This window comes from Cannabis sativa, chromosome 4, assembly GCF_029168945.1.
Source record: "Cannabis sativa cultivar Pink pepper isolate KNU-18-1 chromosome 4, ASM2916894v1, whole genome shotgun sequence".
Lineage (NCBI taxonomy): Eukaryota > Viridiplantae > Streptophyta > Magnoliopsida > Rosales > Cannabaceae > Cannabis > Cannabis sativa.
In genome coordinates, this window is record NC_083604.1 from 73,716,566 (window position 1) to 73,732,695 (window position 16,130).

General features: G+C 30.4%; 3 protein-coding genes across 5 annotated transcripts; all 3 read left to right on the forward strand.

Moving 5' to 3' along the window:
* Positions 1-3,743: 3,743 nt before the first annotated feature.
* On the forward strand, positions 3,744-6,092 carry LOC115714025 (heat shock factor protein HSF24). The gene is made up of 2 exons (XM_030642537.2): positions 3,744-4,436; positions 4,949-6,092. Exons 1-2 carry the CDS (start codon positions 4,233-4,235, stop codon positions 5,639-5,641), a joined length of 897 nt encoding a protein of 298 aa, XP_030498397.2. The 5' UTR covers positions 3,744-4,232; the 3' UTR covers positions 5,642-6,092.
* A 2,015-nt stretch (positions 6,093-8,107) lies between these two features.
* On the forward strand, positions 8,108-10,732 carry LOC115714846 (red chlorophyll catabolite reductase, chloroplastic). 2 transcript variants are annotated; one of them, XM_030643614.2, is made up of 3 exons: positions 8,108-8,264; positions 8,349-8,602; positions 9,717-10,732. In XM_030643614.2, exons 1-3 carry the CDS (start codon positions 8,243-8,245, stop codon positions 10,335-10,337), a joined length of 897 nt encoding a protein of 298 aa, XP_030499474.2. In that variant the 5' UTR covers positions 8,108-8,242; the 3' UTR covers positions 10,338-10,732. The 2 variants fall into 2 exon arrangements, with proteins under 2 accessions (XP_030499474.2, XP_030499473.2); XM_030643613.2 differs by having other exon boundaries at positions 8,114-8,602.
* A 1,442-nt stretch (positions 10,733-12,174) lies between these two features.
* On the forward strand, positions 12,175-14,724 carry LOC115714388 (probable calcium-binding protein CML20). Of its 2 annotated transcripts, XM_030643073.2 has the most exons (7): positions 12,175-12,327; positions 13,144-13,264; positions 13,357-13,393; positions 13,480-13,507; positions 13,887-14,039; positions 14,113-14,215; positions 14,506-14,724. In XM_030643073.2, exons 1-7 carry the CDS (start codon positions 12,325-12,327, stop codon positions 14,568-14,570), a joined length of 510 nt encoding a protein of 169 aa, XP_030498933.1. In that variant the 5' UTR covers positions 12,175-12,324; the 3' UTR covers positions 14,571-14,724. The 2 variants fall into 2 exon arrangements, with proteins under 2 accessions (XP_030498933.1, XP_060970449.1); XM_061114466.1 differs by having other exon boundaries at positions 14,113-14,724.
* The last annotated feature ends 1,406 nt before the right edge of the window (positions 14,725-16,130 follow it).

The window sequence follows — 16,130 nt, forward strand, 5'->3', positions numbered from 1 at the left end:
ACTCTTCTATATCACATTCTCATTCACAATATATATACACACAATAATATTCAATACAACACAAAATACATACATGTATACTATTAAAGTTTAAATTTTTACCTTATTACCACAATCCGACCACCAATGTCGATCAAAATTCAGCCACCATGCACAACTACAATAACACAATTTTAATAATATAGAAAAACCCTAAAAAAAATTTCAAAATAAAAATAAAGCAATGTACATTACTAGAATTAGTAGAAATTAAATTTATACATTAATGAACGATACAATATTTTCTCCACTAAAAATGGTGGTCGAAGGTATAACCACCACAACCACTACCTCCACCTTCAATTTACCCTAAAAAATGAAGAAAAATGTGATCTTTTCAGGTATATAGTTTTAGGTATGAAAATAGAAGATTTAGAAAAAAATGAGCTAAAATGGTGAATTTTTCGTGGTGGTTGGCGCCGGAGAGAGTTTGGGGTTTCTGGGTTGGCTGATCGAATAAGGAAGGCAAAGGGCTGGGTAGGATTATAAACCCCTTTTGGCATCAGTTATTTAGAAATAACCGACGGTATAGGGGGCACACCTTATGCCATCGGTTATCTCTAAATAACCGATGCCATAAGAGGCATAAAGTTCCCTTCAGTAGATTAACAACCCTATGTCGTCCCTTATTAAGTTGAAGAAATTACATTGTATACTCATTTTATTTTATTTATTTTAATTTTTACCTTCATTTTTATATTCTTTAAGATGTACCCACTTTTATGGATGATGTTCCCATTATACTCCTTAGGTTAATGTAAAATATGTGCTAGACTTAAGTGGAGAGTGAAGGTATATTAGATAATTCACTCCAAAAAATAGGTATATTTTAATGAAATATAATATGAAGGTATTTTTTATTAATGAATACAAAAAGAGGTATTCCTCAATTTATCCATATTAAGTTTCTAGTAAAAATAGGAAAACTTACAAAAATACTGACTTTTGGCCCACTCTTTACAAAAATACCGCCACACGGCAGAAATTACTTTTATACTGTCTTGGCCAATTTTTTTTTCTTTTAAAAAAATGAGGCCTCCATCTTCCACACCCACGGACAGAACCACCACACGAACACTAGAACAATCAGAAAACAACCATTAATTCTTGTGAGATTGAGAAAAAACAGTGAAATCGACGTCAAATAAATAATCATGGCAAAACAACTGTAAAACAACACTAAAACAAATCAAACAAAAGAAAGGAAAACATGATTAAAAAAATAAAAAATATTATGCACAGCCTCGATACCTAATGGAATAGCAGTTATATTTGCAAGCCAAATCTTAAAAAATCAGAACAAAAAAACTACTAAAACAACATAAAAATAAATGTAAAACAATAAACAGATATAACCACTTAGAAAAATATAAAAGAATCACACACCTCAAAACTTTTTTTCTAGTGAGCTCGTCAAATGTATTTTTAGGAAAACAGCCATAGAGAACAACCATCTTCCACACCTATGGATAAAGCCACCACAACACCACGAGGACACCCAGAAAACAATCATTAATTCCAACAAGATGGAGCAAGAACAGTGAAATCGACGTTAAAAAAATAAATTATGGAAAACAACTATAAAACAACCGTAAAATAACAGTAAAACAAATAAAAAAAAAATAAAAGAATAAATGAAGTATACTGAAGTATAAAACTTATAAAAATATACAGTAAAAAAGTAAAAAATACCGTCTAGCAGTATTTTTGTAAAAAAAAAAAGAGCAAAAATTAATATACCATATAAATTTTCCTAAAAATAAATAAAAGCATTTAAAGTCTATTAATGTAGTAGTGTATTTAGTTATTTGTTTTTTTTTATTAAAATGTAATATTTTGTAATTTTAAAATTGTAAGATAGTATTTTTTAAAATATATTAAAAAAAATATAGGGGAATTACTTCATACATTATTTTTTTTAATTTGTTTTTTTAAAATTAACGGTTTGAGTTCTTAAAGTGGTTGTAATGCAAGTTGCAATAGGATTTCTATACTATTTTTTGTTGCAATTTAGGCTGCAGCGCTAGTTGCAATAGAAGTTTTTATGTAAAATTTTGTAAAAATGTAAAAAAAAAAAAAACTGTTTTAAAGTGTAAAAATAAAAAAAAATATATATAATAGTAAAATTGTAAAAATTAAAAAAAAAAAAATTGTAAAGAAACAAAACTTATAATGAAAAAAGATAAAATAAAAAAGGATAACGATGACAATAAGTAATCCATCCAAATTGGAAAGTGTTAGGTGAGCATAGAAAAGGCTCCTATAAACCATCTTCTTCCCCGGACTTCTTTTGCTTCTTTTTCTTTTTCTCATTATTATTATTATTGTTATTCACACCCCAACAATAAATCTTTTTATATTACTATTTGATATATTATTTTTATTCATTTATTTTCAAATAAAAACAGTGAAAAATGCCACGTGTTCATTCAACACAAGACCAAAAATCCAATAAAATCACTTTCAGAAATTGTTATAGAAGCTTCCCTCACTCAAATGAAAGAAAGAAACGACCAAGAGAAAAACACACCCACCTTTCCATTTATTTTTTAAAATTAATTAATATTAAAATTACACCTTTCTTTCTCTCTCTATCTCTCTTTCATAATTTTCTTCAAGAAAGAAAAAAGCGTGTTCTTTGTCTCTTCTACCCGCCTTCACTTTCCGTCTTATCATTTTAGAAGACTTAATTAAAGAGCATGGGCATTAGTGGCACCATTAAAATTAAGAGCATTACTAGGAGCTACTTTTAGTTTTTAATAGGGCTGATAAAACGGGGCAAAGATGATAACACAATTAGAAACTCGCACGAGAGTTAACTAGTTTTAATTTATCTTAAATGGATTCGGATCGTGTTTGAATTGATTCGTCTAATCCGTTTAATAAATAGATCGTATTCGGGTTGACACGACTAATAAGAAATTCACCCGTTAATAATATAGTTAAAGTTATTTTAGTACTTTAATATATTATAAATGAATTATAAACGTGTTGAATACTTCATAAACGTGTTATTAGTTGACATATTTAAACAAAATATCCTTATAAACGAGTTACACAGGTCGTGTCGTGTCAACTCGTTTATAAACAGGTCGTGTAGGTATACATGAATCTCGACACGACACAAACACAACCCGTGAACACGAATTGCCACTACTAATCTCTAATACTATCATAAAGTGTTGTATATAATTAATTAGTAATTTTTTATAATCTTTATTAAAGTAAATATAAGTGAAATTTGATATTAAATTATATAAATAATAATTATACTTCACAAAAATACTAACATTAATGTCCTCTAGCATTTGTCAATAGACTGAGCATTAGACCTTTTATAAATGATTGGTAATATAAAGTGGGATGATTTTATAATGCATTTTTTAAAATAAATGTATTGATAAATCCTTTATTTTTGTATACATAATTATTTAAGATATTTTATAATAACTTAACAAATTTAGAATAATTTTAAAATAAAATACTTATGTGTTTATAATTAAATTTTATTTTTATCATGTTAAATTTTTTAAAAAATATCTTAAATAATTATCATTGATTAAAAAATTATTTTAAGTATCAAAATAAATAAAAATATATCAATACATTTTAAAATTTTCCAATAAAGTGTATTGATAGAAATAAAAGAAGTATTGGATATTTAATTATTTAAATAGATAATAGAGAGAGCTTCTAAATATTTCTAGAAACCACATCACTATCTATGTATGGCTTTTTCCAATTCTTTCCTTTATAAGGGACACATAGACCAAATACACAAGAGTTTGATATTATTTTTCGTTCTCTTTTTTTTTTCTCTCAACAGACAAAATTAAAGGAAGTTATGGTCTTAGCCTTGTGGTTCCCAATTCGAACCCAGGGAATCATCATAAGCGTCGTCGTTTTGGCTCGCCATGGAAGCCGGTAGGTGTAAACCTCGAAGCAATCTCGTTCACTCAGCTAATTTCTTTCTCTCTGGATTCTACTGTTGGGGTTGGGAGTTCCTCACTGCTCTTCTTCTCTTTAGTTGTTCCATCTGAACATCCATCATCATCGTATCGGAGATCACATATCGATATTCGAATCGAATACTCACTCTGTTATTATCATTATTTACTTTTTCTTCTTTACTTTTTTTTATACAATAAATAATAATTTTGGGGGTTGGTGAGAGGGTAAATTTGGAAAAAAAAATGGCGCAAAGGTCGGTTCCGGCGCCGTTTTTGACGAAGACGTATCAGTTGGTGGATGATCCGATCACGGACGATGTGATCTCGTGGAATGAAAACGGCACCGCTTTTGTCGTTTGGAAAACGGCGGATTTCGCTAGGGATTTATTGCCCAAATATTTCAAGCACAATAATTTCTCTAGCTTTGTTCGCCAACTCAATACCTACGTAAGTTATTATTATTATTTTTAATTATTATTAATAATTTTAATTAGGTTAATAATATATATATTTCCTATGAAATGAAAGTGTTAAGGTCTATTATGCTATATTATCTTGATTTAGACTTTTCACCTTGTTATCATCGTTGAAATATTTTGTCTTTTAAAGAATTGAACAACTTAATTTAATTTATGGGCATTGAAATTAGTGGTTTTAGTTTAGAGACTTTTAATAGTAATTGGTTTCTATTTTCATTAATTAATTATAGAAAACTTGGAATATTCTATATGGACGATATTACCCTTTCAACTAGCGGTTGTTGAAGGCTATTATGTGTCTTTTTTGCGTCCTTTGTCAAACACTCCACTATTCAGTACAACTGAGCTACAGTTCTGGGCCGGCAAAATGGGTTTTCTTGACCGTGTTTGGCGGCCCAATTAAGTCGCCTCCGTCATTTTTTAAATTATTAACTGATTAATATCATTTTTTTTTTCTAAATGAATATATTTTTTTTTCAGGGATTTAGAAAGGTGGTGCCGGACAAATGGGAGTTCGCAAATGAAAATTTCCGGCGAGGGCAGAAGGAACTTCTGTCCGAGATAAGGCGCCGGAAAACGTTGGCCACGACGTCGACTCCAGCTCAGGTCTCACCGGAGGGAAAATCCACCGGCGAGGGTTCTTTATCACCGTCGAACTCAGGTGAGGACCTAGGGTCAACCTCATCATCGTCACCGGATTCGAAGAGTCCGGGATCGGTGGAGACGGCAGCTATCGCGATGACTCAGTTCGCCGATTTATCGGGTGAGAACGAGAAACTGAAGAAGGACAACGAGGTTCTGTCGTCGGAGCTGGCGCAGACCAAAAAACAGTGCGACGAACTGATAGCTTTTTTAACGGAGTACATGAAAGTAGAGCCCGATCAGATCAATCGAATCATGAGGCAAGGCATTTTCAGGTCCATGAAAGGAGGAAAAGATTGCGATGACGCCGAAAACGAGGCTGAAGAATCATCAGAGGAAGAAGAAGAAAATGGCGAGAATGAAGATGGACTGAAACTGTTTGGAGTGTGGGTTAAGGCGAAAGAGAATAAGAAGCGCAACCGTAACGAGGGAGCAGGGTTCACTGGCGGCCCCCCACATCCAAAGGAGATGAAGGGCGTGGACTTTCACGCGCCGCCTCTGATTATGAAAAGCAGCAAGGTCTGCAACTGATTATTAGGTGGGAGCTTTTAATACTCTGCGGTGGTGCGTATGGTAAGGCCAATGCACCCCCATGGGTTGGTTCCTATTAGTGTGTAGAAAGAAACAAGTCATCATCGTCGTTATGATTTTAGGTTTTTTTTTTTTTTTTTTTTTTTTTCTATAAAAGTTTATTTTGGTATATTTCTTCTTTTGAATAGTGGTTAATTCGATCGTTTCTGGAGTGGGTAAAAAAAGACTTGAATATTGTAATTAATAAGTTTGAATGGTGCATTGTATATTTTTTTTAGTTATTCTTAGTGAGGTCATGTGAGACCATAAGTCGTATGGAAAATATAATTTAGAGATGAAAAGGTAAATGGGTCTCTATTTTTTCCATGTAGACTACTAAAAGGCAACTTATACTTGTGTAGAAATAAACAAACAAATTTGGAATTTTGAGTTTCTACGTTATTAGTGTGCATCTTTTTATTTTCTTCTTTCTTTTGGGTGAGTGAGTGATCGTGCATCTTCGCTAATCATTCTTCAACAGGGCAAAATCGGCCCCAGTTTAATTAATTTGAAGACAAAATACAATGATTGATTCTCTCAAATATGAAGCTAATTTTTCTATCTTACAAAAGATTATAAAATAAGTTTTAGTTTTAATCTCAAAGCTTGTTTTGGCATAAGAAGAAATTTATGACTTGTAGGTGGCGTTTGGTAACACTTTTTTAATGAGTTTTCTGTTTTTAAAAGTGGAAAAGTGAAAATATTTTTTAAAAACATGTTCTATAAAACTGTTTTTACTTTTCAATTTTATAATTAGAAATCAAAATTTTAAAAACAAAAAAAAAATCACTTTCAATATTTTTTTAAACAGTTTTTTTTTTTTAATCAATCTTTTGGATTACAACCAGACCCGGACCCAAATTCCCTCCTCACGACCTTGGCGCTGAACCCGGCTTCTAACCCGAACCCGAATCCAACCCCGGATCTTGATCCGACTTAAATAAAAATAAAAAATAAAAATGAAAATGAACTTTACAGAACACACTTTTATTTTCTGTTTTTAAAATTGAAAAACAAAAGTGGTTACAGAACGCATTTTTGTTTTTTAAAAATAAATTTTTTAAAAACAAAAATTTTACTTTCATTTTGTGATTAAAAAATTAAAAAACAAAAGTGTTACCAAACGACACCGTAGTTAATGATATTAGCAACAAGATTAGTTTGAGAATGATTATTAGAAATTAGTGTACTCTCGGTCAAAATTTTTGCAACATGGACGCATTCTATTCAATAGAAATATTGTTAGTTTTGGCCATTTTATCAAGTTTGAAGTTTTGTATTATTTTCCATTTTATTGACACTCTAGCTCTTCAAAATATTGTTATTGATGTAAATCGGATTCTATATAATTTAAGATAAATTTTTTTGAAAAATATTATTAATTAATTATAGAGTGTCACCTTTAAGTAGTGTTAGATTCTACTAATGTTTAATAATAATATTTTTTGACTAATGTTTTTCATGATTGCAATACTTATTAGAGATATCATCATTATAATGATTTATTGTTATCAATCTTGCTTATTTGTTGCTAAAGTAACTTTGATCATTGAAGACTCTTTTGCTACTCATTTGTTAGAGAAATGTTAAGTAAGAAGTATGACATACTATTATTGGTAGAATTTATAGGAGTTTTTTTTTTTACGAAAAATTTACATAACAATACATATAGTAACTAACGAAGTAATTTAAATTACAATTAAAACTCACATAAAAATCATCTGATCAACTTAAACTGTAAATTTTTTAAAAAAATTAAAAAAATATATATATATAAAATAATTTTTTTAATTTTAAATAGCGTCTCATGTAATTTAATTTACTAAATAATATATAAAACCCCTAACAAATTATAAGTTAGAGAGGTTGTTATGGTGTTATTGTGTTAAGAGCAGCTCCAAGGAGACTGTAAATAAATGGTATGGTGTCTATATATGTTCTAAGGAGGCTGCATATCATGCAACATTTTGATGTTTTATGTACAGTGCACGGCATATAACAATTAATATTATATTATTGTATTTGTAAAATTAAAAATTATTTTTTGAAAAATTTTACAATGCACATTTTTAAAAGTGATGTACGAATCTATTCCTATTTGTTTCGCCACTCGACAAATTTTTTAGTCTATTTTTTTTATATAGTAGTGTATATTATCCTTATTTAAGACATTCTGTAAAATTTAAAAAAAAATTAATATGCCGAAAATAATGCACTTCTTTAAAAGTGTGGTGCACTGATATAACAATTGTGATAATTTTTATTAATTAATATGATATTATTTTTTATTTTATTAAAAAATTAATATAATAATAAGGAATATTTTTTTTAGTGTAATTTTTGGTGTTATGGTTGGAGTAGAAATACTTTTTGACACCAAATTTATTAATAGTGTAACACCAAATTTAGTATTTCCTTGGAGATGCTCTAAGACTTAAAGTACCAATTAATAATCTCTCTTTTGAGGCCTTTTTTTAGTCACGACTTGCTTAGCGAAACGAAACGGTGCGTTTTATGGCGTTTAAGAAGTTTTGGGTTGGCGAAAAAAGAAGAAAGGAATGAATGGCTGTCGTCTTCTCTCATGGTTTGAGCTCTCCCCTCTCTTCTTCTTCGTTTCTTACTGCTTCTTTACAGTCATCGAGTCTCACAAGACCTCCATCAAATTCAGTTTCAGTCTCAGCCTTCACGACACCGTTTCGCATGGAGCTTGACAACAATGAAAGACGACGTAAATTTATAGAATTTCCGTATGTGTCGTCCTCACATAAAAAGCTGATGGTGGATCTTGTGTCCATGGTAGAAACTCGTCTTGATTCCCAGCTCCTTCCCTGTACTCTCCCACCTGATGTGCAGTACTATCAGAACCAGAATGATACTTCTCATGCCTCTCTTCACATCAGATCTGGCCACCCATCTTCTCCGGTACTTACTACTACTCTCTTTGTCTCATACTTTGACTCTAAACTAAACTGGTTTTCATAGACAATCCATTTCTATTTTTACCCACATAATCATATTTGCCTTTAATTCTTTTAATGGGTTTCTTTATTTAATACTCAGATTGTTTAGTTGCAGTGAACTAAATAGTGCACTTTATGGTGTAGAAAATTTAGACTTGGATATATTAAGGACCTTCTCAATTTCTGTTTTGTTTTATTTAATTAAGACTATTGAAATTGTTTGATTCAAAAACTTCAATTCAATTTACCATGATTTGGTTGGCAAAATTTAGGAGGCATGATTTTGGTATATGTAAAAGTTTGGGAGCAAATGGTACAGGGACTGTTGAGAATTCTGAGGTTATATCTTAAAACTAATTGGTGATAAGTGGAGTAGGTCATATTCTTATGATTCAACACTCTACTATTTATTCCATGTGAGACAATATCTACACTATTCTCCCTCAAGATGGTGGCTATTTTTTGGCTCACCAATATGGACATGGTCACTATCTGTATAGATACAGATTAGATAGGATTATTTGTCCGCAAGTGATATAGCTCTGTTTTCATGTTGAGAATGTTGACGTATATTAAAACTAATTGGTGACAAGTACTATTAGGCATCCTTTAGTAAAATTCAACAGAATTGGATGATAGTCCTTGACTTCAAAAATTTCAATAGTTTTTAGGTAACTTTTAAGGGCCTGAAAAGTTTATGGAAAAAAAAATTCTAAGAAGCATTTAATTAATTATATTGTGTTTCTTGCTGTTTAGATTTCATTTGGACTTATTGTAGTAGGATTGTGCAACTTTTAAGGGCCTGAAATGCAGACTTGGAAAATAGATTATGTACTTTTTCAAGTTCTGTTTTTATTAAAAGGGTCAATAGAACATGATATTGGATTGTATTTCTATGTTTTGTGTACACTTGAATAGATTATACAAGGACATTCTCAATTTTTGATCTTTTTGGTAAAGGGTCTTTAGAATTCATGATACGATTCTTTCTTGCTATTGAGTTTACATTTTGACGTGCTATATTAGCAGCACATACTTTTTAACTCACAATATTTGGTATTGTATTTTGGTACAAGATTGATTTCATATTAGGAAGCTGGATTCACTGTCAGCTACCAACTGGAGGAGCATTGAACATAACAAGTCTCTCAACCTATCTAAAATCATCAACAGACTCACCAAACTTCTTCATGGACATCATTCGTAGCAGCCCTACATCCCTAGTCCTCATCCTCGATATTCCACCTCGAAGGGACCTTGCCCTCTATCCAGATTACCTCAAAAAGTACTATGAAGACACCAACTTGGAAGCTCAAAGACAAGTACTTGAGAAAGTCCCTGAATTCAAGCCTTACTTTTCTCCATCTCTTTACATCAGAGCATTCGTGTCTCCTACTGTGATCACAGCCAGAATCGAATCTGATTCAGTGGAAAGAATGGAGGAGATTATACAAGACCATGTTGGTGTTGTTGCTAAGCAAGTGCTTGAAACTTGGCTGGATACATGTGCTGTTGTTGAGAATGGAGATGAAGTTGATGAGAATGAGAGAGAGTACCTTCAAAAGAGGGATTTGTTGGTGAGGAGCAAAACAATTGAGATCGACTTGGCTTCGAGTTTGCCTCGTTTGTTTGGACCTGAAACCGCAGACCGAATCATTACCACTATACAAAAGTATTCCTCTGCATCATCCTCGTGATGATATATGAAATCTAATATGTAGTACAATACAAGGTTATACATCCATAGCTTTTGAAGTGTATTTGTATTGTGAGTATGTATATAACATGTGTGTAAATCTTTATCTGACATTGTTTTCCGACTAACACAACATTACAACCCGCAACAACAAATAGCAACTAGCAAAGCTTAAGCCATTGGCAGAGGACGTCCTAAATTACAATTGAAAAATAGGATTCTCTTCTACAGTCTAGCTAGCTTCCATTTTCTTTCATAGGTACAGGAATTGGATATTTATATATACATGAAAACGGATCATAATTTTGAATGGAGCATATGTTGTCCACGTACCTAAGCTATATGTATATGTTGTATTGTATTGTATAATATTATATTGAATTATATTATGCTTTACTACGTTTAGTATTTTTTTTTTAAGAAATTACTATGTTTAGTATTAAATTGTATGAACATATAAATATTCTATATTTTGATATAAATAAAAATTTAATATAAGATTACATAAAAATATGATATAAAACTCAATTTAATGTAGTACTATATAATATAGTACCATCTAATATGGCCAACTAAATGAAACCTAAGTGAGTTGAAAAAAAACTGATTTTCACCTTTTGATGCAACTTTACTAGTTTTGAGGGTAGTTATAAATGCACTCAATGGGAAGGAGTCCCGTTGGGTCATTAGTAATTATGGCTCATTTTGTAACAATCACTCTTCTTATTTTTTTAGTTGTATTTTCTCTAATATAAGCAGGATTTGTAATTTTGTTGTCCATAATGTGGCTAAGTGGGCCTTTTCCCACAAGTTGGTTGGTGATATTCTGCTATCCACCATCCCTTTGAACATTTTATATAATGACCGCGAGGTTTAGCTTGTTGTTTAATCAAATACGCTTTCATTCAATAAAAAAATAAAGAGGAAGAGCAATAGCTTCTTGAGAAGCTAAGAACAAAAAAGAAGTCATCCAAACAAGTCATAAATGTTACACTCTTAATTTAATATGACTAATTACGACATGGCCATTAATTTAATATTGGAGCACAATATTACAAAATTTATGCTAAATAATATAATTATTTTTTTTTCTCTTTCAAATTAACATATTTTTTTTAGATCTTTATTGAAGTCCAAGTGTCAAGTGACACATTCTCACCAGTATTCTTATAGGCTAATTAGGATTTTTGCCTCCTGAACTTTGACATGTACCAAATTATGCTCCATGAACTTTTAAGGTCATTGAAAATGCCTCCTGAACTATTGAGATTGTTGGATTTAAGGACTTTTTTCTAATTTTAGTAAAAAAAGTCTAACATGGATGAAAGTTAAGGGGGTATAATTTAGTGCATGTCAAAGTTTGAAGGCCATGATTTGGTAGATATCAAAGTCTGGGGAACATGGTTTAGTACATAAACAATCATTGAAATAGCAAAATTGAATAAAATTAGACAAAAGTCCTTAAATCCAACAATCTCAATAGTTCAGGGAGCATTTTCAATGGCTTTAAAAGTTCAGGGGCATGATTTGGTATATGTCAAAGTTCAGGGAACAAAAATCATAATTAGCCATTCTTATATGTTTTCAGTTTTAATTGTTAATCTTTTCCTTCGAAAACATATTCTTTTCATATGTCACACTATGTAAACACTAATCATGTTTGGAAATAAATTTAAAATTCTTTAATTTTTAATTTTTTTTCTAGAATATAATTAAATACTAGGAAATTATTATTGTTAGAATTTTGGAACACAACTTTTCCAATGTTTACATTTTCCTGAAAGGAAGTAACAAAGAAGAAAAAATGTCTGGGCCCAAATCAGGTTTTAGGTCCATTTACCATTACTCAAATGGGCTAGTGGGCCCAATACGCGGCTGTGAACGGCGAGTTTCGTACGTAGCTTGTAAGAAAAAAGCAAAAGGCACAGAATACAGAACTTTCTTCAGTTATTTTCCAGTTCCCAAACGCGTCGTTCTTCTCTACAGCCATGGTACATTTTTTTATTTTTTTCTTATAATCTTTCGATTTCAAGCTCTTTCTACTAAATTATGATTAATTCTCTTTGTCTGTTGTTAATTCTCTAATTTTCGGGTGTCTTCAGCTTCAAATTTCTGTCTCGAATGTGAATTCATTTTATGTATTTACTTTTTTCTTGTTTTTGTTAAGTTGTTTCTCTTGTATTTGGGATTGAATTGAAATCAAAGTTTCCTTAACCTAATTTTCAATATTTTAAAAAAAATATATGTGAATGATGAATGGAATTGTATAATTATTTGTAAATGCATGCTGTTATAATTCATCAGTCACGGATCTAGGTTTTTCTTTCTGATAGCTTAAACTGTAAATAAATATTGGTAGATTTAAAGCCCTGATTATGATTTTTTTCACATTAATTTTGGTGGTTGTAGAATATTATAAGCAAATACTATATGCAGACATGTAGTGGAATTATAAGAAAGAGTAATTTGGCAGATTTGAAGCCCTGATCATTGTTCTCTTGCATTGAGTTTTGACGCATCTAATGTCACTTGTTTGCATTTATCATTGCTGGTTGACAAATAATACAAGCAAATACTATATCCTTATCCAGTCACCATTTGAATCAGCCGGTTTCTCTCTATGTTACATTACACTTTTATAATGTCTAATTTAAGATGGGTTTACCATGTTATTTGTTACCACGAAGATGTGGATTAAAATTCTATGAGAGAAGCTTTAGTTTCATGGTGACACAAGATATAATCTGAATTTATGCTCTTAAAATTAATTGAGACCATGGTTTCATATTTGTTACTACTTCAAATAGGCAAGCCTTTATAGGGGACCATCTAGAAAGGAAAAGCCTAGGGGGAGGCATCATGGGTTGAATCCACAGAAGAAACAAGAGATTAAGGAAGCTTTTGAGTTATTTGACACTGATGGCTCAGGTATACTTTTAATTACTGATGTGTTTCTCTTAATAATGTATGTATCAGCTCATATGTATTGATTTTTTTTTTTCCCTTATCTGCTTTTTTAGGAACCATCGATGCTAAAGAGCTGAATGTTGCCATGAGGTATGAAGATAATTTCAGATGTACTTCTGAAGTCTTACAAGTTAATTACTCATGAAGAAACTAATTATCAATCTGTGTCATAACAGGGCTCTTGGTTTTGAGATGACAGAAGAGGTAAATTCAATGCGCTTTCTTTGACGGTACACTTAGTTATTGATGTCTGTGATTCTGGGGTCACATGCCCTGGAAATGGAAATATTGAATTTTTGTTGTGTTGAACTTATATCCTGGAAAGAGCTTCCCCTTTGTTTGTCTCTGATCGTATTGTGTTTTGTGAATTTGGGCAATTTATATTTTGTTTTTATTGTATTTCTCTAACTTCGCCTTTTCAGTAATGTGTTCACTTATAGTCTTTTTATTTTTTTAAGAATATATATACAAGTGTAATCTGAGTCATTCAAATATTGCTGTTTTGATAGATGTATTATATTTAACTTTCCGTCATCATGGTCATTATTGAAGTGCTAAATGTATCTATGGTGGTTCATTGCAGCAAATAAATCAAATGATTGCGGATGTTGACAAGGATGGAAGTGGTGCAATTGATTTTGATGAATTCGTGCACATGATGACAGCCAAAATTGGAGAGAGGGACACAAAAGAGGAGCTCAAGAAAGCCTTCCAAATCATTGACCAAGATAAGGATGTAAGGTTCTATTTCCCACTAATATGAGCTTGCCCCTGTTGTCTGTACCTAATTTTCTTTCATAATAATTTAGGGGAAAATATCTGCCATGGACATTAAGCTCATTGCGAAGGATCTGGGTGAGAACTTCACTGAAGATGAGATAGATGATATGATTGAGGAAGCAGATCGAGATCGTGAGTCAGCTTATGTTCAAACCTTTTGTATATCTTTTGCAGCTTATATTTCGCCATTGACATGCAATTATTGAAATATGTCTCCTGTGTAATCAGATCTCCATTTTCGGAACTTGATATACATAGGAAACTAATACCTACTTCTTTATTGTGATTATTTCATAAATGACGTGCTGAATCTGGATGCTTATTTCTTACTCGCCATTTTCTTTATTTCTTTTCCTTTGGTGTGCTTAGTTGATCCTATTTTTTATTGCTAATAATGGAAGAATTGTTGTTGAAATATACAGATGATGGAGCAGTTAACCTCGACGAGTTTATCAGGATGATGAAGAGAACATCTTATGGGTATTAGAATGCAAGTATGTTATCTTTGCCTGGTCGAGTGCATAATCGATTTACACTATTTTGGATTATAGTTATTATGTAAGTAGGAGGGCTTGAATTTGGATTGGCATAATGTATCTTATGACATATAATTGTATTAATTGAATCTGCTGTTTGTTTTCTTTGCTATGTTATTGAATTATTTTGCCCCTACCTAAGTGTAGAGACAAGAATTTACAAGCTATTACAATTGAGGGGAAATTTCATTAGGAAGAGGATTGGGATTTGGGATTCCAATTCAAACCAATAAGGTATTGTATTTCTTATATTGCATGTGGGGTTATTTCTAACTCAAATATCAAATTAGGAAAAAAAAAATATAGAGATTATTGAAGTTGCATAGATCAATAATTAATAATAATCTTCTTGGCCATACATAATAAATGTTGCTGATTTCAATCGAGTTTTAATTAAAGACTGAATAAAAGGGCATTGGAAGAACTAGAATGACCGTAAGTATTTTTTTTCCTTGAGATACCAAAATTACTTTACAATAATTGTTTGGGCAATACTCACGATTACTAAACTGAATAATGAATAGGTTAAAAATATAAAATAATTAAAAATAATATTTTATTATATTCACTAAACTATTCGAAAAAAAATTAAAATTATTTTATTTTATTTACATAATTAGAAAATGTAAAAAATTTAACTAATTGTTATTGTTAAAAAGTATAAATATTTTTATTTATAAATTTTTGAAAAGCGTATGTGTCTTTTTAATTAATAAATAAGAGTTTTATTTATACCTCATAAGTATATCATATTATTAAAAAAATAATAAATTTAAATAATTTTTAAAATAACTTTTTATATTATTTTATGTTAATTTTAGTATTTATTTTGATTTTATTTATATATATATTTTTTAAAATTATCTATATATATTTTTTTATTTATTTTTTTTAAAAAAATTATCTCATTTTTTATTTTATTTTTTGTTATAATATTTAAAATATAATTTATTTTTATTTAATAGATATATATTTTATTAAAAAAATAAAAAAAAATTTATAACTAAAAATATAAATTTTATATAAAATAAAATATCTATAAAATATAGGATGTAAATAAAATTTTTCTTTTTTTTTCATAAGTAAAATAAATTTTTCTTTAAACAGAAGGATTGTGTAAAGGCTTACAGTTGCCATGGTATTTTTCGAAAGCCACGTGTCACTTGGCCACGTAAGCAACAAAACAGGCACAAATCGTAGCTTGAGTTGTGGAGTTTACCTGGTTCCTCATATGCTGACACGTGTCAATAAGTAAACACATGTGTGCCCTACCTTCTAACAATTTGGACTTGCAGCCAATATGTAACACTATACACTAGTGCAGTCCCTAGGGATCTCTAGCACATGGAGGGGAAAATTGGTGGAGAGTCCTACTCTAGAAAATAAAATTTATTTTAAAATATTAAATTATAAAAAAATTAAAATATTACACATTATTTAATATTCGATATATTATTTATTGTACAAAATACAACTTAAAAAATTACAAAAATGACACTAATATACAAAAA

Bases quoted from the DNA above. Each gene is read 5' to 3' on its own strand.
- LOC115714388 (XM_061114466.1), top strand. The intron at 13,508-13,886 runs GTAAATTCAATG...GGTTCATTGCAG, and splicing joins GTTTTGAGATGACAGAAGAG to CAAATAAATCAAATGATTGC. The intron at 14,040-14,112 runs GTAAGGTTCTAT...ATAATAATTTAG, and splicing joins TCATTGACCAAGATAAGGAT to GGGAAAATATCTGCCATGGA.
- LOC115714025 (XM_030642537.2), top strand. From the start codon at position 4,233: ATGGCGCAAAGGTCGGTTCCGGCGCCGTTTTTGACGAAGACGTATCAG. The intron at 4,437-4,948 runs GTAAGTTATTAT...TTTTTTTTTCAG, and splicing joins TTCGCCAACTCAATACCTAC to GGATTTAGAAAGGTGGTGCC.
- LOC115714846 (XM_030643613.2), top strand. From the start codon at position 8,243: ATGGCTGTCGTCTTCTCTCATGGTTTGAGCTCTCCCCTCTCTTCTTCT. The intron at 8,603-9,716 runs GTACTTACTACT...TTTTGGTACAAG, and splicing joins CTGGCCACCCATCTTCTCCG to ATTGATTTCATATTAGGAAG.